Source organism: Cygnus atratus, chromosome 2 (assembly GCF_013377495.2).
Source record: "Cygnus atratus isolate AKBS03 ecotype Queensland, Australia chromosome 2, CAtr_DNAZoo_HiC_assembly, whole genome shotgun sequence".
Classification (NCBI taxonomy): Eukaryota; Metazoa; Chordata; class Aves; order Anseriformes; family Anatidae; genus Cygnus; species Cygnus atratus.
In genome coordinates, this window is record NC_066363.1 from 47684293 (window position 1) to 47707046 (window position 22754).

The 22754-nt window shown below is 44.1% G+C and overlaps 1 protein-coding gene across 1 annotated transcript; it reads left to right on the forward strand.

The window, feature by feature from the left end:
- Nucleotides 1–11201: 11201 nt before the first annotated feature.
- LRRC14B (leucine rich repeat containing 14B) lies at nt 11202–22155 on the forward strand. Its single transcript, XM_035549890.1, has 2 exons — nt 11202–12106; nt 21510–22155. The coding sequence occupies exons 1-2, from the start codon at nt 11202–11204 to the stop codon at nt 22153–22155; spliced, it is 1551 nt and encodes a 516-aa protein (XP_035405783.1).
- Nucleotides 22156–22754: the final 599 nt, after the last annotated feature.

Here is a 22754-nt window from a genome sequence, read left to right on the forward strand (position 1 = left end):
ATCCAATAAAACATAGTGCACCTGAAACGACAGCATCTGAATACAGAACCAAATGCACATATAGAATTGAACCACCTACTTCCAAAAAAGTGAGCATTTACTCTCAATGGCCTAGGCTATCATAGTAATTTTCATAAAAGAATGACTGACTGGAGAGAATATCATACTAGGCTCTGGTGAACTAAAGCTTTATTTATTGGATCATTGGAGAAAATAAGCCCCAGAAATTTCATCACTACTCTGGGTTAGTCCTATTTTTCTCACCAAAAGTGGTTATATAAAGGCTCTGTTAAAATTTTCAGGTTATGTAAGGTAGGCAGTTACGTATAACTAAAAGTATGCCTTTCTGCTAAATAAAGCCATGCTAGGGCATGAACTGGAGCACTGAACCCATGATCATTACCATTGCATAATTCTTATTTTATTATTAGATTCTGTTAAGAGAAATCCAATTAGCTTTGTCTGAGACAACACCTGAGTGCAGTTTAGGGGATTATTTGCTCCAGGGACCACTGTCATAGGCCGTGTGGATGACCCTGTTGCTGGACTGTTGCTTTACATGATACTCAACAGTATTCCAGAAGATCTCGTGGCGTCATACTTCCATAATTACTACACACACAGAGTTTTCCATATAAACATAATTCCCCATGGCCTTTGAAGTAGATTTTTCATCACTCAAGGGTAAATAAATGAGTATGAATGCCTAAACAGAGCCATATTAGCTCAACACTCTTTCCTACTGTCAAGAAACTAGCAAAGGCTGTGCTCAAAACAGCCCCTCAGGCCAATGTTAAACATTGGGTTCTCTGACATCTCTCATGCATGACCTAGCGTTCTTCAGAAGTTCCACTTGCCTGTTATAATGTAGACTCGCAGAACTCCTGATTCCAAAGAAAGAGACAGGCTGGCATTTCTGCGGCTTGTCATGTAGGACTCCATACAGCAGCCTTCCATCTCCAGTGCTTTGCTGCAACATGACAGGATCCATCAGTGAAAAGGGCATATCTCACATATCTTGCAGCTCACTCAGGGATAGTGACTGGGTGGTTATTGCTTCATTTATAAGTTCTGCCTATTCCTCCTGTTCCCATGATGGCCCAGCTTCAGAGTAGACTGCTTCATCCACTTCTTCCTCCTTCCCCTTCTTAATAGAAGTTTCTTCCCTTACTAAATGAGCTGACTTCCTCGTCCATTGTCTCTTCTAAAATATAGAGGTGACTGATACTGGCGTGGGCTGGTTCTCTGGTTCAGCTGCAGGGCCTGTCATAGTGGTTGGATGAGATCCAGAGGTATTTTCCTCTTCAGGGTGCTGAATAGCGTTGAATAGTGTTCGATAGGCACAGGCCAGACCCCAGCGCAATGTGGTGACCTGTAAACATCTGGCATTGCCAAGATTGGGGCATACATTTTTAAAACATTCCATTAGTTTTTTATGATTCCACATTTGTTCAGGGTTGAATTCCAAAATCATTGGAGGTGACAATCATGATAGATACCTGCCCACATCCTCTCACACACCTTGCCACTCATAACCATCCTGCCTCAGGGTGGGTCTCTGGTATTTATCTGATCGTATTTTTAAGTAGTTGTTTAACATTAGACAAACAGAAACACATTCAGGAGACATAGCAATAGAATCATGCTAGTAAAACTATTGTAACTTGCCTGGAGTAAAGAATGTAACAGTTTCCAAGACAATGTCCCTAAAGTGCAAGAATGATGAAAATACTGAGTACAAATATCAGATTAAGTTCACGGTCAGTGTAACGCACATGCATAACTGTCAAAACCATAAACTAACTTAGGCCACCCTCCAGAGGTGACAAAGAGCAAGACAGGAATTAAGAAAAACAACTCTGAAAACACATAAAACAACACTGTGAACAAATAAATCAACATTATGACTAGCAACTATTAAACTAATATAATGCTTATAACAAATCTTGTTTTAACATGCTCTGGTTGGTCTGTTATTATCTCAACCCTTCAGGCCCCATGATGGGTGCCAAAAGGTCTGTTGTGGTTTAATCCAGCAGGCAGCTAAGCCTGGTTGTGTGCCATTCCACTCACTCCCTCCACAGTGGGATGGAGAAACGAGTCAGGAAAAAACGGCAAAATCCATGGGATGAGATAAAGACAGTTTAATAGGACAGAAAAGGGAGAGAAAATATTAATAATGTTGGTAAAGGAATACACAAAACAAGTGATGCACAATGGAATTGCTCACTACCTGCAGACTGATGCTCATCCCCGAGCAGCAGCCACCCTCCCATCTGAAATGTTTTATTAACAGATAGGCCAAACATTTACTATGTTTAGTTAGATAGAAGGAAGTCTAGAAACTTTGTATCTCTGGTACTACTTTACTCATACTAACTAATTAGTCAGCCTTATCTGTAGGACCATACGAAATTGTATCCCAGGATGGGGGTGGGGGGCAAGATAACCCAGGCCTGGAGGATGTGTCTGAAAAGATTAGGTGAGGAACTCATGGCATGCATAGGTCCTTGGATACGTAAACGACTTTTCTTAGTATGCATGCCTAAGTTGAAAAAATAAGATAAGAACTAATGAGATGGCCTGAACAAGTGCGAGAACTGGGTTCAATCAGCCAACATAATGCGGAAAACTATTTATGACCACCAGAAGACCCCAAAAGACCACCAGTAGAAACAAATGTGCATGCATCAGGGACATTTACATACTTTAATGAGTTCCGAGAACTAGTATGAATATGTTAATTACTTCTTTGACAGTTAATGAATATGTACGTTTTGATCATATGTAACCCCTGTAGCTTGAACAGTTCGTTGTGCACACTAGGTGGAGTGATCCTCTGTGCACCTGGCACCACAATGTCTGCTTTCAAAAATTCCAAATTGAGTCTTAGAGAATTTCTTTGACTGACATTTACGGTGTCACTAGCACCTATGTAAAGAAAATGTTCACTGTAAAACCCTGAACACATTCAGGAAAATACGGCTTTGTTTTTACTTCATTTTAAATATGCCATTTTTATCTTGTCACCCTAATGCAGTCACTGATGTAAAACGAATGCCAAAATAGAAGGGGGTTAATTAAGTATCATATGAAGGAAAATGCTATAGAAATCCCACAAAACTTTAAGACACTTTCCACAGGGCATAATAGTTGGGGGGAGGGGGGGGGGGGAGAGGGAACAGGTGAAAACCTGCAAACAAACAAGTGTTGTGTTTTCCAGATGAAGATCTTACATTCTGGTTAATGGGTGTCTCTAGGATGAAGTGATTATAAATCTATTTCCTGATTTTGTAACTGGGAAGACACACCTTGCTTCAGGAGGGGGTGTTTTTTAAGGAAACTTCTTGAGAAGCCCACATTGCCTGCAGGTCTTTTTTCTCAAGCAGGCTCCTTTGCAGACCACATGAATTCTGTGGGTTGGGGAAGATAAGAAAAGGAAATCCAAGAATATCCATTTTTGTGTCTTGTGTGTGTGTGTGTGTGTAAAGTTTAATTTATTTCTTCCCAGCTCCTGATTTTATTTTCATGTTTCAGTTTTATCTCTTGCATCTGTTCTGATGTTTGATATTAACAGGATAGTAGGCTTTTTTTTAGTAACTATTTTTAAATGAGATTTAAAACTTTCAGACAGATGGCTGAAATGAAATGTTGTTCATTAATTCTTCCAAGGTTTTAAAGGAGATTGGAGGATCTCCTAAGGGAGAGAAAAAACTGGTAGGGCAGATATTGGAGAGAAAATGCCTGAGACAGCCAAAGACTGGAAATGCTTACATGAGATTAAGCTTGACTCTGCCAATCATTTTGAAGAGCCAACCTATGCAAAAATGGGACAAGTCTGCACACTAGGTCAAGGATAGAAAGTAAGATCGACTTATCCTAGATAGGTTTCTCCTGTACTCAGCTAGCTCTTTTAGACTTTGCTCCAGGCTTTCTGATACAAATGTATGATGATACATTTACAAATGATACTGCTGAATTTTTGAGAGTACTAAAAGAAAACTCATCATTTAATGTACATGCCATATGAACGCAGTGTGGCAGGTTAACTCTGGTTGGCCACCAGATGTCTGCCAAGCCTGCCTACCACTGTCTCACTCCCTGTCTTCAGCACAACAGCTGGAGAACATAAAATGCAAACAAACAAACAAAAAACAAACAAAACCAAAGCCAAAAACAAAACAAAACAAAAACAAACAAACAAAAAAAGTTGTGGGTTGAGATAAAAGCAAATTAATGAAAGAAAAGCAAAGGCCACAGTTGGAAGCAAAGGAAAAACATATTCTCTAGTACACATCATCAGCCAAAATCCAACCATTTCGAGGAAAGCAGAGCTTCAGTTTGTGTATTAGTTGCTTCAGAAGACAAATGCTTTCATAATCATAGAATCATTAAGGTTGGAAAAGACCTCCAAGATCATCTGGTCCAACCATCCCCCTGCCACCAACGTCACCCACTAAACCATATCCCTAAGCACCATGTCCAACATTTCCTTAAACACTCAGAGACAGTGACACCACCATCTCCCTGGGCAACCCGTTCCAATGCCTCACTACTCTTTCTGAGAAGAAATGTCTCCTAATTTCCAACCTAAACCTCCCCTGGCGCAACTTGAGGACTTTCCCTCTAGTCCTATCACTAGTTATCTGTGAGGAGAGGCTGACCCCCAGCTCCACACAACCTCCTTTCAGGTAGTTGTAGAGAGCAATAAGGTCTCCCCTGAGCCTCCTCTTCTCCAGACTAAACAACCTCAGTTCCCTCAGACGCTCCTCATAGGACTTGTGTTCCAGACCCTTCACCAGCTTTGTAGTCCTTCTCTGGCACGTTCCAGGGCCTCAATGTCCTTGTAGTGTGGAGCCCAAAACTGAACACAGTACTTGAGGTGCAGCCTAATCACAGCAGAGTATAGGGGGACAATTGTTTATCTGGTCCTTCTGGCTCCACTGTTTCTGATTCAAGCCAGGATGCCGTTGGCCTTCTTGGCCACCTGGGCACACTGCTGGCTCATGTTCAAGTGAGCATCACCAGATCCTTTTCCTCTGCACAGCTTTCAAGCCACTCTGCCCCACGACTGTAGTATTGCATGGGGTTGTTGCAGCCAAACTGCAGGACCCATCACTTAGCCATGTTGAACCTCATTCCATTGATCTCTGCTCATTGACCCACCCTGTCCAGGTCCCTCTGCGAGTCCTTCCTACCTTCAGGCAGATCAACACTTTCCCCCAGTTTGGTGTTGTTTTGGTGTCTCTCGTGTTAGCTACCAGCCCCTGGTGGGTTTCTGCGCTCCCCTGGACAGTTCAGGAAACCTCCCTGTATACCACGATCTCCCGCTCCGCTGCGGAATGCACCCACCTGGAGCTGATCACTTCAGTGAGTGACTCAAATATCTGAGTATATTTGTCCAGCTATATAGAGAGAAATACAATCCTGGCAAAATGAGTATTGGAATTTCAGAATAGCTGAGTGCAATGCGTTCACAACATGCATGCACATATTCGCATGCATGCAAATATAGCTGGCTGAGGTCTGCAAATTTGTTTCTAAATCATTCAAGGAATTAGACAAAGTAGAATAAATCATTACTGTTAGAAAAACAATAGCATTTTATAAGAAGATGGAGGTAGGAAGGCACAGGTTTAAACCGGATTCTCTTTATTAGTCACATACATAGATAAAATAGCAGTACTATTCTGAGTTAGTATTTGTTTTTTTTTTTTTTTATTAGGAAGATAAGTAGATCTGATTCATATACATGGCAGAAAAGGAACTGGAGCCATTCATTTTGTATTAGACCAAAGATAGCATGCTAGTCAACATGGATCCAAAGCAGACATAGTCTACTGCATACTACGCAGCACATATCCAGACACTACAATACTTCTTCTTTCTTCATTCCAGCCATCAGCAATGACCCATATTAACACTCCTAGCCAGCCAGCTATGAAACCAAGAGCACTGCCTCCAAGTTGTTCCACGTCAAGCTTGGCATACATTGTCTGGGTTAGTTCAGAGCTGTCTTGAAAAGGAACACTTTTCTGGAAATGGGAAAATTTCCTTGTCAAGAAATTTTCTATTCTAAGGCACAAATTACAAGCCTTGTGTAACACAAGAAGACATTGATATTGTGTCTAAGAGGGAAGATAGTACTTAGAAATGCTTTTTCTATCCAATCCATGAGCAGAGAAAATGTGATATGGTTAACTCCTTTGCAAAAAACATTCTTATAGGCTTTTGTATAGTTTAATGTGCCCACTAAGCAATAAGGTTCGTTTTAATTAGATTTCTCTTTTCCATCAGAACAAAACCTCTCATGTATTAGGTCTCTCAACAATTGTTTGACAGGCAGAAATCATAGAGTCATAGAATATCTCAGTTGAAAGGGACTCACAAGGATCATTGAGTCCAACACCTGGGTCTCCAAAGGACACCCCCCCCCAAAAAAAAAAAAAAAAATCAGATCATGTGTCTGAGAGCATTGTGCAGACACTTCTTGAACTCTGGCAGGCTCTGTGCCATGACCACTTCCGTGGGGAGCCTGTTCCAGTGCCCGACCACCCTCTTGGTGAAAAACCTTTTCCTGAACTGCCCCTGTCGCAGCTTCAAGCCGTTCCCTTGGGTCCTATCGCTGGTCACCAGAGAGAAGAGATCAGCACCTGCCCCTGCGCTCTCCCTCAAAAGGAAGTTGTAGAGCATAATGAGGTCTCCCCTCAGTCTCCTCTTCTCCAGGCTGAACAAACCAAGTGACCTCAGCTGCTCCTCATATGTCTTCCCCTCTAGACCCTCCACCATCTTTGTAGCCCTTCTTTGGACACTCTCCAACAGCTTTATATCCTTCTTGTACTGTGGCACCCAAAACTGCACACAGTATTTGGAGGTGAGGCCACACCAGCACAGACTTGGACAGTCACTTCCCTTGACCAGCTAGCAATGCCATTCTTGATGCGCCCCAGGATATGAGTCAACAGCTCCACCCACTTTGGTATCATCTGTGAACTTGTTCAAAAAACCTTCAAGTCCCTCATCCAAATCATTCACAAAAACATTGAAGAGGACTGGTCCTAAAGTGAGTAACTGTTTTGTTTTTTTGTTGTTGTTGTTCAGTGCTATAATCTTAGAGGGAAAATAATAAAAAGGAAAACTCTGCTCGTTGACATAATAGTTTTAAAATGGCTAATTAACTGGGATATGAGTGAATTTCCTAAAGCTGCCTTACATGTTTTAACAATATTAGATAACTTTTGGTGCTTGATATACCTCTGCAACATCTATTTGTAAGGGCAGTCCAGTGGAAAGCTTATGCATACCTACTTGTTAGAATCATAGAACGGTTTTGGAAGGGGCCTTTAAAGTCCATCTAGTTCCAAGCCCCCTGTCATGGGCAGGGATACCTCCCACCAGACCAGGTTTCTCAAAGCCCCATCCAACTCGGCCTAGAACACTTCCAGGGAAGGGGGCATCCACAGCTTCTCTGGGTAACCTGTTACAGTGCCTCACAACTTTCATCATGAAGAATTTCTTCCTTATATCTAATTTAAATCTTTCTTTTTTTAAAAACAAACAAACAAACAAAAAAACATAAACAACATTACCCCCTGTCCTATTACTACACTACCTTACGAAGCGTCTCTCCCCATCTTTCCTCTAGGCCCCCTTTAGTTACTGAAAGGCTGCTATAAGATCTCCCCAGAGCCTTCTCTTTTCTAAGCTAAATAACCCCAATTCTCTCAGCCTGTCTTCATAGGAGAGTTGCTCCAGTTCTCTGATCATCTTCATGGCCCACCTCTAGATATTCGTGTAAGCCACCTTCTTTTTTCATTTGAATGTTAAGAATTTCATGGACCACTGTCATTCTCATGCAGCACCTCATGCTGGGAGCTGCTTATAGGAATATGAAACAGTGTGATATCATAGATTATACCTAGTCTTTAACATAAAGCAGAGCAATGCATTTCTACCTGTGTTCTGTGATTCATGTGTGTTAGATATGTCCATGGCAGATGTTTCAAGTACTTCATTTTAAACAATGACGTTTGTACCAAAGAGGAAAAAAGCGCAAATGCGATTCTGATTTAATAGTCTTTTGGACTGGATCAAATTGTTCAAGATATGGAAGGTTGACAGACTTTCTGGGTGTATGTAAGAATGAGCTGTACACAGGGGGATTAGTCTGCCACTGGGGGCAAATAAAATTTTTACCACTGCTCTGTTGCCTCTCTCTTGCTTCCCAAGCCCATCAGCAGCCACCTAGAAAAAGATTCATAGGAGCCGTTCCTTCATAGGAGTTTTCAGAGAATTAGGGGTGCATTATCTCTACCTTTCTGATTGCAGGGACCGGCAATGACAACTCCAGAATCTAGAATGAACTTTAGTCATTGTATTTGTTACACAGGTTTAAACTCCTTTCTTCTCCTACTTCCATTCCTTAATAAATCAGTCCTGTATGTTCTTTTCCCTTAGTTATGCCACAGACATATCTTTGCAAACTTAAACCTCTGAATTCTGTTTTTACATGACAATACCAATGAATGCTGAACATAAAGAGTATACTATACACCGGCAAGATTTCTGCAAAAGCAAAGAATTACTTATATTCTTCTCTGCTCCATCTCATTTTGACGTGGCCTGAGAGTGCTTCCATAGCAGCAAAAATATATGTATATCCTCTAATGGACTATGAAAGTGAAATTCTTAATAGAACTTTATTCTATGTTGGATCCACTTCAACAATAATTAGTTTCTTCACAGAATTGCAGTTTTGAGGTTCTTAGTGGTAGCCTACCTCAAGTTCTTGCTCAATGTCCTCTAGGTGATCCTGCTCGTCAAGGGGTTTGGACTAGATGATCTTCAGAGATCCCTTCCAACCTTGGCCATTCTGTGATTCTGTGATTTCTTCTACCATCAAATAAAACATTAAATATTTAATATAGTAATTGGTTTCACAGTTCTGAATCTTCTGAATGAAGACTTTTTTCAAACTGTTCTGACCCTGCTTTTCCAGATAATCCCTCATCAGCTTTGCTGTGGAAAATCAGTGAGAATCAGGTGGATTCACGTTTTTTGAAGTAAACCCATTACGGAATATTTTATCAATAGCAAAAGAAAATTCCTAAGTGTGTTTTAAATGACCAGGGAAGGGACATCTTTATTCTGCATCATTCTGAGGAAGCTTTTTAATTTTGCAATTTTTTTGGTTGTATATCAGCTTAATTTTGCCTTCAAATAGGTGAGTGTCATCAATGATTTAATTAAAAAAGTGTGTAAGATGAAATAGAACTCACCTAGTTACTGTTTTTTCATCTTTTTTTAAACTCCTGTTCATATATAGCATATCATGATGTAGATATTACCATATTTTGTGCCATTTTGTAAATTACAAAAATAGCAATACATAACTGATCCCTGTATGACGAGAAACATGTACAGATAACTTGCCACTTCTGTAAGTATAGTTTTATTGTCTTTAAAAACTTGATCAGACAGTTACTAAGGTATATACACATAATCTGCTTACCTAGTATTTCAGTAGTCCAAAATTCCAAGATAAATTGTGTAGTAGTGTGCTCAGTATTTACTAAATTAAGACAACATTTACAGAGGTAAAAAAAATGGAAATAAATACTTGTAGCCATTTTTGTACATGAAAACACTATTGTTTTCTGGGGAAGACAGCTTGAGTTTTCACTTTTTCATATATTTTAAAAGAAACAATAAATAAACTTTTTGCCATGTTACATTTGTTATTGTTGTCTATAAATTCTTCAACTGAGCATGATGCTGTGAGATCCTGATATATTTCTCAGTGGAAGTTTAATCTTCCATATTGACTATTTCACACAATAAGGCATGACTTGGCATGGAGCTCAAGTCAATAAATCTGACAGGACCTATTCTGGATTTGAAGGATGCTAGAAACTTATAAACTATTTCATTTAAAATTTTTGAGGGTTTTTCTAAATGTACAAGTAAAAAATAAAGATATTTACAGAATTTGCTTGAACCCAAGGTTCAGTAAAAAGGTAATAGAAGACAGATAACCCCACAGATACTGAAATCCCAAATATAAGGAGAAAAGAAGCAAAACACAAACACACAACCCCGAAAACCAAAAGTAAGGCAAAAAAAAAAATCTTTAAATATATGTATATGCAAAGTATATACTCTCTCTCTATATATATATGTTCTAAATAACTTCATGCTACGTTCATTCCCTGTCTCACTGCTTGCCCAGCAAAAGACAACATAAGGGAATTACCCAGTATTCCTTAGCCTGGCAGGCATGTGCCAGGTTGAAAGAAAGAAAACTCATCTCTGCTATTATCGACAGATAATAGATTTAAAATATTTTCCCATTCTGTATTCCAATGAAATCATTTCTCAGAAAACAGGAAGAAAAGACCATCAGTTGCAGAAAGTAACAGCAATAGAATGCTTACCTGGAAACTGAGAAAGTTTTAAATTTGTGCTCTGTCTTGTTCATCTTGTCTTGCACTTAACCCTCAGTCTCTCATCAAAGGGAAGTGTCCTGGTCATCAAGGCTTTGAGCTCTTCTAAAGTCTCTTGTATTTTCCACGGGAGCCACTATATTTAACTATTCTTTGCTGAGTAGGACGGGCAAAAGGGAGGGATGTTTTGTAGCTCAATGACTAGCACCTCAGTCTTTCCTTATGGCTATGGTTTTGAAAAAGAACCTCTATGCTAATTCTGAGAAATCTTCCACCTTGAAGTCGGTATGTGAATCCCCAGGATACTGTGGTTTTATTCATTTTAGCATAGCACCTTTCATGAAAGAAAGTGGAATAAAGATCACATTATGTATTTATGTTGGAACCCTGAATGCTTTTTTGTATGTCATAGGAAAGATATAAAACTATTCTCATGTATGTGTGCTGTCCTGATTTACTGTTATGGCTGGGCAGTGGTCTACGCTTAGTTGAGTTAGCTTTGTTATAAATATGTGGATTTCAGATAGTTAATGCTCTCAGAATAAAGATCTCATAGAAGTTAACTGCTGCAGAATCAGTGTAACAGGTCCAAAATAGAAAGCAGAGGATCAGCATGTGACTGTTCATTTTACCTTCCCAACAAGGCTTCCCTAAGTAGCAAACAGCAGCTGCAGTTAAAAATAGAAGGTGATAAGCAACTAGGATCTTTAGTTAAACACAGAAGTCACCCTTCATAACGGCAAGAAGCCCAAAGCAACAATGAAGTCTCTCCGATTCCTTAGCGCTGAAGCATTTGTGTCAAATGCAGAGTTTGCAAGGAAGAGTCTCAGCAGTGTTGCCCATAATCTTTTTCCTCTTCTTTTTAAAGCAAGCTATTTGTTAGAGCAAGGGGAAGTGATTCATGACCTGGTAAAGAACTGGCCGCTTGTCGACTTTAACATGGGAAAACTTCTGGGAACTACTATGGACTACCAGGAAGACCTGAGCCACAGAACATGCTCAGTGTGCTTGGAAAGCTGTCTTACAGGGCTGAGAGACTATGTCCTGCATCATCCTTCTCCCTGTGTGAAAAGGTTGAAAGTAGTGGACCTGACAGGTATAAAAGATGTTGAAGTTCAGTTTTGTGACTGTAAGAAGCCAATGGGGAGGTGGGCCAGGACAGAGCTGCTCTCTAAGCTTTGCTTAGAACTGCTGGTTGACCTGCAACAAATGCAATGCAAGCCATGTACCTTTAAAATCAGTATTGATGTGCTAGTTGACTTGTTTGTTACAGAACGCAACTATGAGCTGGTAATGCAGGCCCTGTTGCAGAAGTGTTATTGTCCACTGAAGATCTGCTGTGTGGCATTCAGAGCTGACAACTTGGCTTTGCAGAAATTCTTCTATATCATAAAGCTCACTGACCCCTCTTTGTTGCGCAAACTGGAAGTAGTTCACAATGTTCGCCTGGAAATGGAACACTTGGAAATACTCTTCAACAGCATCCACTTCCCTCTACTGATGTCCTTGACCTTGCCAGCACGAACATTTAATGTGCAGAGACACACAGCTACAGATGAACTGATGCTTACTACCATTGGAGAAAAGATGGGTGAAATGACACAACTGACTGAGCTGAGTCTGGCATTTTCTATACTCACAGGAAGAATACAGAAACTGCTCAGGTAACTTGGTCACCCTGCTTTCAGCCAGAATGTAAAGAACAGTCATTAGCGCCATCAGCAATTTGAGAACCTTGTAGAATAAGGGAATTGTGTGTATCTCAGGGTGTTTGTGAGAAAGAGCAGCAGGAAGCTAGGGAAGAGTATTTTGGGGGGAGAAGTGGAAGTCACTTGGCAAGTCAGTCAGGGCATGGTGGGTTGGTTTGTGCAGAAGTTCATACAGGCAGGACAAGCAGGCTGGGCAGAGTATCCCTCCCCACTCAGGGGACTGGCTCACCTATCATTTGTATCCCAGACAGCAAACCCAGCCATGGTCTCCACCAGGCAGAAAGCTATTGCCAAAAAGACTGTGGCAACCCAGACCAACCACCAGCCCCAAAATGGGGCTGTTCAGGTCTCTGGCTGCAGGGAGTGCCTGAGCCTGTTGCTGCCAATGGTGGGTGGCAGAGATACCACCTGCATGAAGTGTGCAGGTGGAGGATCTGATCAGCCTGGTGGCAGAGCTCAAGGAGGAGGTGGAGAGATTAAGGACCATCAGTGAGTGTGGAGCAACTCCCTGCAAGGCCTGCAAGGAAGGCACCAGAGTGATACACCCCAAACAGTGGTGGACCCCCTGTAGCTGTCAGGCAGAGGTAGGGGACCTAAGAGATGGAGAGGAATAGAAATGGGTCCCTGCTCAGCATTGCAAGCAAGCCTCCCTCCCTACCAGCCTCACCTCCTTTAAAAGGTTTGAGGCTCTGGAGCTTAAGGGATGGGTAGGTGAGGACGTGGGGGAAGGTCCACCCAGGAGGTTGTCTAGGGCAAGGAAGTTGACACTGTGCCTCGAGACTTCCTCCACCAAGAAGGAAAGAATGGTAATCGTTGTAGGAGACTCCCTTCTCAGGGGAACAGAGGGCCCCATATGTTGGCCAGACTCTACCTGTAGGGAAGTCTGCTGCCTCCCAGGGGCCCAAGTCAAGCACATTCCTTGCCTGGTTTGCTCCTCTGATTATTATCCCTTACTGATAAGTCAGGCTGGCAGCAATGAAATCGCTGAGAGAAGCCTGAAGGCTATCAAAAGGGACTTCAGGGGGATTGGGGCGGTTACTGGATGGAGCGGTGTTTTCCTTTACCCCTTCAGTGGCAGAGAGGGATACCAAGAGGACCTGGAAAGCCCAGCTGATAAATGCATGGCTGGGAGGCTGGTGCCATCACAGGAATTTTGTTTTTTTTTGACCATGGGGAGGTTTACTTAGCACCTGGCCTGATAGCTGCAGCTGGTTCCCACCTGTCTCAAAGGGGGAAACAGATACTAGCCCAAGAGCTGGCAGGGCTTGTTGAGAAGGCTTTAAACTAGGTATGAAGGGGGATGGGGATGAAATGAGGCTCAAGAGAGGTGAGCCCGGGGGGAGCAATGCCAGGGTTGGGGGTGAGGATGATGGTGCAACTGAAGTGCGTTTACACCAATGCACACAGCACGGACAACAAACAGGAGGAGCTGGAAGCCATTATCCAGCAGGCAAACTGTGACTTAGTTGCCATCACTGAAACATGGTGGGACCACTCGCACGACTGGAGCAGTGCAATGGATGGCTATGAGCTCTTCAGAAAGGACAGGCACCAAAGGAGGGGCAGTGGCGAGGCTCTCTATATTAGGGAGTGTTTTGATGTTGTTGAGCTCAGGGCTGAGAATGATAAGGTAGAGTCCCTGTGGATAAGGATCAGGAGGATTGCTAACAAGTCAGACATCCTGGTAGGGGTCTGTTATAGACTGCCAAACCAGGACGAAGAGATGGATGAGGCATTCTACAAGCAGCTGGCAGAAGTCGCACAATCGCCAGCACTTGTTCTCATGGGGGACTTCAACTTCCCAGACATAAGCTGGAAATAAAATACAGCCCTGAGGAAGCAGTCTAGGAGGTTCCTAGAGTGTGTGGAAAACAGCTTCCTGACTCAGCTGGTTAGTGACATACCAGAGGGGGTGCCCCACTAGACCTGCTGTTCACAGAGAAGGACTGGTGAGAGATGTGGTGGTTGGGAGCTGTCTTGGGCAGAGTGACCACAAAAGGTAGAGTTTTCTATTCCTGGTGAAATCAGGAGGCAGGTCAGTAAAACTGCTACCTTGGACTTCTGGAGGGCAGACTTTGAACTGTTCACGATGTTGGTAGGGAGGGTCCCTTGGAAGTCAGTTCTGAAGGGCAAAGGCATCCAGGAAGGCTGGATGCTGCTCAAGAAGGAAGTCTTCTAGGTGCAGGAGCAGGCTGTCCCTGCATGCCGTAAGATGAGCCAGTGGGGAAGAAGACTAGCTTGGCTGAACAGGGAACTTTTGCTGAGTTTCCGGAGGAAAAAGAGAGTTTATATCCAGTGGAATAAGGGACAGACAACTCAGGGAGAGTACAAGGAAGTTGCCAGCATGTGCAGAGAAAAAATCATCACGAGCCCAACCTGACCACTATGGTTAAGGATAACAAAAAATGTTTTTACAAATATATTAATGGTAAGAGGAGGTCCAAAGTGAATCTACATCCTTTACTGGATGCAGGGAAGAACATGACTACTGAGGATAAGGAAAAGGCTGATGTTCTTAATGCCTTCTTTACATCTGTCTTTACTAGTCAGACCAGTTATCCGTGGGGTACTCAGCACCTCAACCTGGAAGTCTGCAACGGGGAGCAGAAGAAAACCCCCACAGTTCAGGTGGAAAGAGTTAAGAGAGCTGCTGCTCCACCTGGACTGTCACAAGTCCATGGAGCCAGATGGGATCCACCCGAGGGTGCTGAGGAAGCTAGTGGATGTGATTGCCAAGCCTTTTTCCATCATCTATCAGTGGTCATGGTCATCCGGAGAGGTGCCAGATGACTGGAGACTTGCTAATGTGACGCCCATCTATAGGAAGTGTCATAAGGAGGATGTGGGGAACTACAGTCCTGTCAGCCAGACCTCGGTGCCAGGAAAGGTCATGGAACAAGTCATCTTGAATGCAATCACACAGCTGGGGATCAGGCCCAGCCAGCCTGGGTTCATGAAAGGCAAGTCCTGCCTTACCAACCTCATCTCCTTCTATGACCAGGTGACCCGCCTGGTGGATGAGGGAAAGCCTGTTGATGTAGTCTACCTAGACTTCAGCAGAGCATTTGACATAGTCTTCCACAGTATTCTTCCAGAGAAGCTGGCAGCCCATGGCTTGGACAAGTACACTCTTTGCTGGGTTAAAAACTGGCTGGATGGTTGGGCCCAGAGAGTGGTGGTGAATGGAGTTAAATCCAGCTGGTGATGGGGTCACCAGTGGTGTTCTCCAGGGGTCAGTGTTGGGGCTCATCCTCTTCAATATTTTATTGATGATTTGGATGAGGGAATTGAGTGCACCCTCAGTAGTTTGCAGATGACACCAAGTTGGCGGGAAGTGTTGATCTGCCGGAGGGTAGGAAGGCCCTGCAGAGGGACCTCGTCAAGATGGGTCAATGAGCAGAGGCCAATAGGATGATGTTCAATATCACTAAGTGCAGGGTCCTGCACTTTGGCCACAGCAACCCCATGCAACACTACAGACTTGGGGCAGAGTGGCCGGAACCTTGAGTACTGCATTCAGTTTAGGGCTCCTCACTACAGGAAAAACATTGATGCCCTGAAGAGTGTCCAGAGAGGGTCTACGATGTTGATGAAGGGTCTGGAACACAAGTCCTGTGAGGAGCAACTGAGAGAACTGGGGTTGTTTAGTCTGGAGAAGAGGAGGCTCAGGGGAGACCTTTATTGCTCTCTGCAACTACCTGAAAGGAGGTTGTGGGGACCTGGGGGTTGGCCTCTTCTCACAGATAACTAGTGATAGAACTAGAGGGAATGGCCTCAAGTTGCACCAGGGGAGGTTTAGGTTGGAAATTAGGAGACATTTCTTCTCAGAAAGAGTAGTGAGGCATCGGAACAAGTTGCCCAGGGAAGTGGTGGAGTTACCATCCCTGGTGGTGTTTAAGAAAAGGTTGGACAATGTACTTAGGGACATGGTTTAGTGGCTGATATTGGTGGTAGGGTGATGGTTGGACCAGATGATATTGGAGGTTTTTTCAAACCTTAATGATTATATGATTCTGTAACTTTAATTTGAAACTTTGGTTTCAGTTGTTCATTTTGTCTGTCAGTTTCAGGGCAAGAGAGATCTGATGCTTTTCTCTACTGGAAATTAAGCTAACCTATGCATATTCATGATAAATACCTGTAAAAAATGTCAGTTCTTAAAAATAACAAGCTGGCAGTGAACAGTGGTCATATTTGAAATGAAAATAAATGTTGACTGTATGCTTTTCAAAGCATCTAAAAGAAGCCAGACAAAAGTTTTGAGACAAATCAGCTTAGTCTAAAATCCCACCTGTACAAAGAAGGTATTCATTTAAATGTTGTGATTGGCACACTGCTTATATTGACAGAAATAAATAATGAGTTTCTAACCTTGATCCAGCTGAGGTCTGTGGCCGAATTCTCACTGAGTTTCAGTACATATGAAAGGGATCTGTTTTGATTTTCACCCATCAGGACTATTTTATATTCAACTAAAATATTTGCATATAATTTCAGGTTCACTTCCAACCACCTTCTTCATCAGAAGGTCTTTTTGAAACTTCAGAACAATCACAGAATCACAGAATCATCCAGGTTGGAAGAGACCTCCAAGATCACCTAGTCCAACCTCTGTCCTAACACTACCAAGTCCTCCACGAAACCATATCACTAAGCTCTACATCTAAACGTCTTTTAAAGACCTCCAGGGATGGTGAGTCAACCACTTCCCTGGGCAGCCCATTCCGATGCCTAATGACCCTTTCAGTAAAAAAGTTTTTCTTAATATCCAACCTAAACCTCCCCTGGTGCAACTGGTGTCCATTCCCCCTCGTCCTATCACCGGGCACGTGGGAGAATAGACCAACCCCCACCTCGCTACAGCCTCCTTTAAGGTACCTGTAGAGAGCGATACGGTCATCCCTGAGCCTCCTCTTCTTCAGGCAGAACAACCCCAGCTCTCTCAGCTGCTCCTCTTAAGACTTGTTCTCCAGATCCCTCACCAGCTTCATAGCCCTTCTCTGGACACAATCGAGCACCTCAATATCCTTCTTGTAGTGACGGGCCCAAAACTGTAGCGCTGCTTGGGTTTGTTGTGCCCCAAGTGCAGGACCCAGCACTTGGCCTTGTTGAACCTCATACAGCTGGCCTCAGCCCATCAGTCCAGCCTATCCAGATCCTCCTGCAGAGCCTCCCTACCCTCGAGCAGACCGACACACGCACCTAACTTGGTGTCATCTGCAAACTTACTGAGGGTGCACTCGATCCCCTCATCCAGGTCATCGATAAAGATATTAAAGAGAACTGGCCCTAGTACTGAGCCCTGGGGGACTCCACTAGTGACCGGCCTCCAACTGGATTTAACTCCATTCACCACGACTCTTTGGGCCTGGCTACCCAGCCAGTTTTTAACCCAATGAAGTGTATGCCAGTCCAAGCCATGAGCAGCCAGTTTCTTCAGGAGAGTGCTGTGGGAAACGGTGTCAAAGGCCTTACTGAAGTCAAGGTAGACCACATCCACAGCCTTTCCCTCATCCACTAAGCACGTCACTTTGTCATAGAAGGAGATCAGGTCCGTCAAGCAGGACCTGTCTTTCATAAACCCATGCTGACTGGAGCTGATTGCCTGGTTGCCCTGCAAGTGTCACGTGATGATACTCAATCCGCTCCATGAGCTTCCCTGGTACTGAAGTCAAACTAACAGGCCTAGAGTTTCTTGGGTCTACCCTCTGGCCCTTCTTGTAGATGTGCATCACGTTTGCTAGCCACCATTCAACTGGGACCTCCCCTGATAGCCAGGACTGCTGATAAATGATGGAAAGCGGCTTGGTCAGCTCTTCGGCCAGTTCCCTCAGTACCCTCAGGTGGATCCCATCTGGCCCCATTGCCTTACGTACATCTAAGTGCTCTAGCAGGTTGCCAACCATTTCATCGTGGATTATGAGGGTCACATTCTGCTCCCCATTCCCTTCCACCAGCTCAGGGTACTGGGTATCCAGAGAACAACTGGTCTTGCCGTTAAAGACTGAGGCAAAGAAGGCATTAAGCACCTCAGCCTTTTCCTCGTCTCTTGTCACTAAGTTTCCCCCTGCATCCAGTAAAGGATGGAGATTCTCCTTAGTCCTCCTTTCCGTGCTTATGTATTTATAAAAACATTTTCTGTTATCTTTAACAGCAGTAGCCAGATTAAGCTCCAGATGAGCTTTGGCCTTTCTAATTTTGTCCCTGCACAGCCTTACAACATCCTTATAGTCCTCCCGAGCGGTCCGCCCTCTTTTCCAAAGGTCATAAACCCTCTTTTTTTTCCCTAAGATCTAGCCACAACTCTCTGTTCAGCCAGGCCAGTCTTCTACTGTGCCAGCTTGTCTTTGGGCACATGGGGACAGACTGCTCCTGTGCCTTTAAGATTTCCTTCCTGAAGAGTACCCAGCCTTCCTGGACGCCTCTGTTTTCCAGAACTGCCTTCCAAGGGGCTCGGCCAACCAGTGTCCTGAACAGCTCACATTCTGCCCTCCAGAAGTCCAAGACAGCAGTTTTACTGATACCCCTCCTGACTTCACCAAGAATAGAGAAACCAACCATTTCATGATCACTCTGCCCAAGACAGCTCCCAACCACCACATCTCCCACCAGTCCTTCTCTGTACACAGCAGGCCTAGTGGGGCACCCCCTCTGGTAGGCTCACTAACCAGCTGCGTCAGGAAACTATGTTCTCCAGAAACCTCCACGCTCTCCAGAAACCTCCTAGAATGCTTCCTCTGAGCTGTATTGTATTTCCAGCTTATGTCTGGGAAGTTGAAGTCCCCCAAGAGACCAAGTGTTGATGATTTCGCAACTTCTGCCAGCTGCCTGTAGAACTCCTCATCTGTCTCCTCATCCTCGTTTGGCAGTCTATTACAGACCCCCACCAGGATGCTTGCCTTGTTGGCCTTCCCGCTGATCCTAACCCATAGGGACTCAACCTTATCATTCCCAGTCTTGAGTTCCACAACATCAAAACACTATCTAATATGGAGAGCCACACCACCACCCCTTCTGTGCTGCCTGTACCTTCTGAAGAGCCTATAGCCAGTCATTGCAGCACTCCAGTCATGAGAGTGGTCCCACCACTTTTCAGGGATGGCAACCAAGTCATAGCTTGCCTTCTGCATGACGGCTTCCATCTCCTCTTGTTTGTTGCCCGTGCTACTTGCATTAGTGCAGATGCACTTCAGTTGGACTATTGCCTTCTCCCCCAGCCCTAACTTTGTTCCCACTGGCACACTTCTAACGAGACTTATTTCATCCCCGTCCCCCTTCTTACCTAGTTTAAAGCCCTCTCAATGATCCCTGCCAGCTCCTGGGCTAGTATCTGTTTTCCCCTTAGAGATAGGCGGGACCTGTCTGTGGCCATCAGGCCAGGTGCTGAGTAAAGCCCCCCGTGGTCAAAAAACACAAAATTTCTGCGTTGGCACCAGCCTCTGAGCCATGTGTTTATCAGGTGGGCTTTCCATGTCCTCTCTGTTCCCCTCCCTGCCACTGTAGGGATGGAGGAAAACACCACCTGTACTCCTGCTCCATCTACTAATCATCCCAGTCCCCTAAAGTCCCGTCTGATAGCCTTCAGGCTTCTCTCAGCAATTTCATCGCTGCCAGCCTGGCCTATCAATAGAGGATAGTAATCAGAGGGGCGAACCAGGTTAGGAAGGTTTCTGGCAATGTCCCTGACCCAGGCCCAAGGGAGGCAGCAGGCTTCCCTATGGGTAGGGTCAGGCTGACATATAGGGCCTTCTGTTCCCCTGAGAAGGGTGTCACCTAAAACAATTACCCTTCTTTCTTTCTTAGTGGAGGCAGTCTTGAGGAGTGGAGTTGACTTCCTTGCCCTAGGCATTCTCCTGGGTGGACTTTCCACCTCATCCTCACCCACCAGTCTCTCAAGCTCCACGACCTCAAACCTCTTGCATAAGGGCACCTGGGAAGGTGAGGCTGGTAGGGAGGGGGGTTCCCTGCGATGCCGAGTAGGGACCTGTTTCCATTCCTCTCCATCTCCTAGGTCCCCTCCCTCTGCCCGACAGCAACAGGGCAGAGGGTCAACCACTGCTTGGGGTCTATCACGACGGTGCCTTTCTTTCAGGCCTTGCATGGACTTGCTCCACCAGTCTATCTCCCTCTCACACTCCCTGATAGCCCTTAACCTCTCCACCTCCTCCTTGAGCTCTGCCATCAAGCTGACCAGGTCATCCACCTGCTCACACCTCACACACACTGTGCCTCTGCCACCCTCAAGACGGCAGCAACAGGCTCAGGCACTCCCTGCATCCAGAGACCCGAACTGCCACATTTTTGAGCAGGCACTCATTCTGGGTTGCCACAGACTTTCTAAAAAGCGCTTTCTGCCTAGTGCAGACCATGGTGGTTTAGCTATAGGTAGACAGCCGGTAGATGAGCTGTTCTCCTGAGCGGGGAGGAAAGCCCTGCCCCGTCTGAGCACACCCTGCCTGTGCACACTGCATTGACTGAGGCGCCACGCCCTGTTTGCCCGTCCTGGTCGCCGTGCTCCCTAGGGGCTGCTTTGAACATCAGGGAGGTGGCGCTGCTGGTTCCGCCCGCGCCTCGTCAGCCTCCCTCGCGAGGGCTGCCAGGTCCTGGAGGCTCCTTCGGCTGTCTTGAGTGGCCTCGATGGTGGAAGAAAGGCCCTGCCAGCCTTGATCCTGCGCTCCGCTGCAGAATGAGTCTGCCCCGGAGGCGATTGCCTTCGCGAGTGGCTGCAAAATGGCGGCTATGCCCTCTTGGGCATTTAAAAACATAAAATAGAGACAAAACTAGAAATAAAATCTGATGTTTTGCTAGAATTCTGATTGGCTTTCATCTTGGAATGAATCCTTCCTTAATGGACATGATACAAACCTCTTGAATGGTAATAGCTTTCTAAAGAAGCCACCAATGCTTTCATGGTAGTAGTGATCTGATATTAATTCAGATTAATCAATTAATATTCATCAATTATATGTTCAGAACAGTTTACATAATATACACATAGTATGTTCCCAAATGAATACTCTCTAAACCAAAACAGTTGGAGTCAACCAACTGGGCAATGTGGTCTAGTTGTTGGCATATTGCCCATGGCAGGGGGGATGCAGCTAGATGATCTTTAAGTTCCGTTCCAACCCAAGGCATTCTATGAGTCATGTAAGGTAGGAGATAATTTACAGAACTGATTGCAGGAGCAAAATATGTCATCATTGGAACATGCTTCTGTTTCTCAAAAGAGATTAATAAAATAATGAATGTGGCATATGGCTGCATTCGTAATGTGGATAGTTGTGTGAAAATTTGTAGTTTTTCAATGTTTTATTAAATAAAACTTTTTTTTTCTTTTTTTTTTTTAATTCTGCAGCCCACTAAAAACTCCGCTGAAGATGCTGGATGTTTCTAACTGCTCATTGAACCATGATGATATGGCCTATTTAGCCAATAGCTTCCATTCTTATCACTTGGAAACCCTGGATCTGAGTGGGCATGATATACCCGACCTTTACCCATCAACGTTCTTTAAACTTCTTAGCCATTCCTCTTCAGTCCTTAGGAGTCTTATCTTGGAGGACTGTAATATCCAAGATAGTCATGTCAACATGCTGATTTTAGGCTTAAGCCCTTGTTATAAACTACAGGATTTTAAATTTCTTGGAAACCCACTGTCATCTGAAGCACTTAAACACCTTTTCACATTTCTCTGTGAATTGCCAATGCTGAAAAATGTGGAGTTTCCAGTTCCAATGGACTGCTACCCTATTGGCATCAGCTACCCAATTGATGATGCCAGTCTCTGCAGATTTGATCACCAAAAATATGAAAGAATAGCGGAGGAGCTTAATATCATTTTACTCCAAGGAAATCGGGAGGATGTGAAGGCTTCAACTCCATTCTTTGGCAGTTATGATGCAGCTGTTCAGGAGACAAATGAAGAATTGGGAGCCTGTTTGATTATGTCCTTTAAGGAGACTTTAGAAAAGTTCACTGCTTCTCTTAGCAAAATGAGTTAAAGGTATAACATAGTGGTGATCAGATGTTCTGCCAAATCAGAAGCTAGTTTAGTCTTTACTGGAAATGTGGCCTTCATAGATCAGTTTTGAGTTTTCTTTAATTTCTGGACTGAATTTACTTCTGTTTTAATATCTTCTGCTCATCTGAGGTATTTTAATTATGCTGTTGCATACCACTTACATAAATACTGCTTCGTCTCAAAAGAAGGGAAGATCCTTAATAGCTTATCTTTTTACACAAAAGCACCTAAGCACTTTGTTTTTTAGTAAAACAGGAGGTGTCTAAGCTTGGCTGACTTCTACAGTTTTCTCTGGATTTGGCAGTGAGGCTTACAGCCCAACAGAAAAGAACAGGCAAGCCCCTGTGCAAGAAATGTATTTGACTGACTGTACACAGCATCCCACACCCCTACACAAACTGCATTAGAGTGTGGGTAAAGTGCCTAATGGGGTGTCAGAATGCAGCAGTAGGGCCACAAAAACACATCTAGGGAGCATACTATAAAAGAGGAGGAATCCCTGGGTAGTAGGCAAGTGTCATAGTCTACTCAACTTCTCACCTGTAACTCTGCAGATGGGCCAAAGAGAAGATACTAGCA

What these genes read in the sequence shown, in the direction of transcription:
- LRRC14B (XM_035549890.1), top strand. Translation starts at nt 11,202, where the DNA reads ATGAAGTCTCTCCGATTCCTTAGCGCTGAAGCATTTGTGTCAAATGCA. An exon ending in AGAATACAGAAACTGCTCAG is followed by an intron (nt 12,107 to 21,509) that starts GTAACTTGGTCA and finishes TTAATTCTGCAG; the next exon opens with CCCACTAAAAACTCCGCTGA.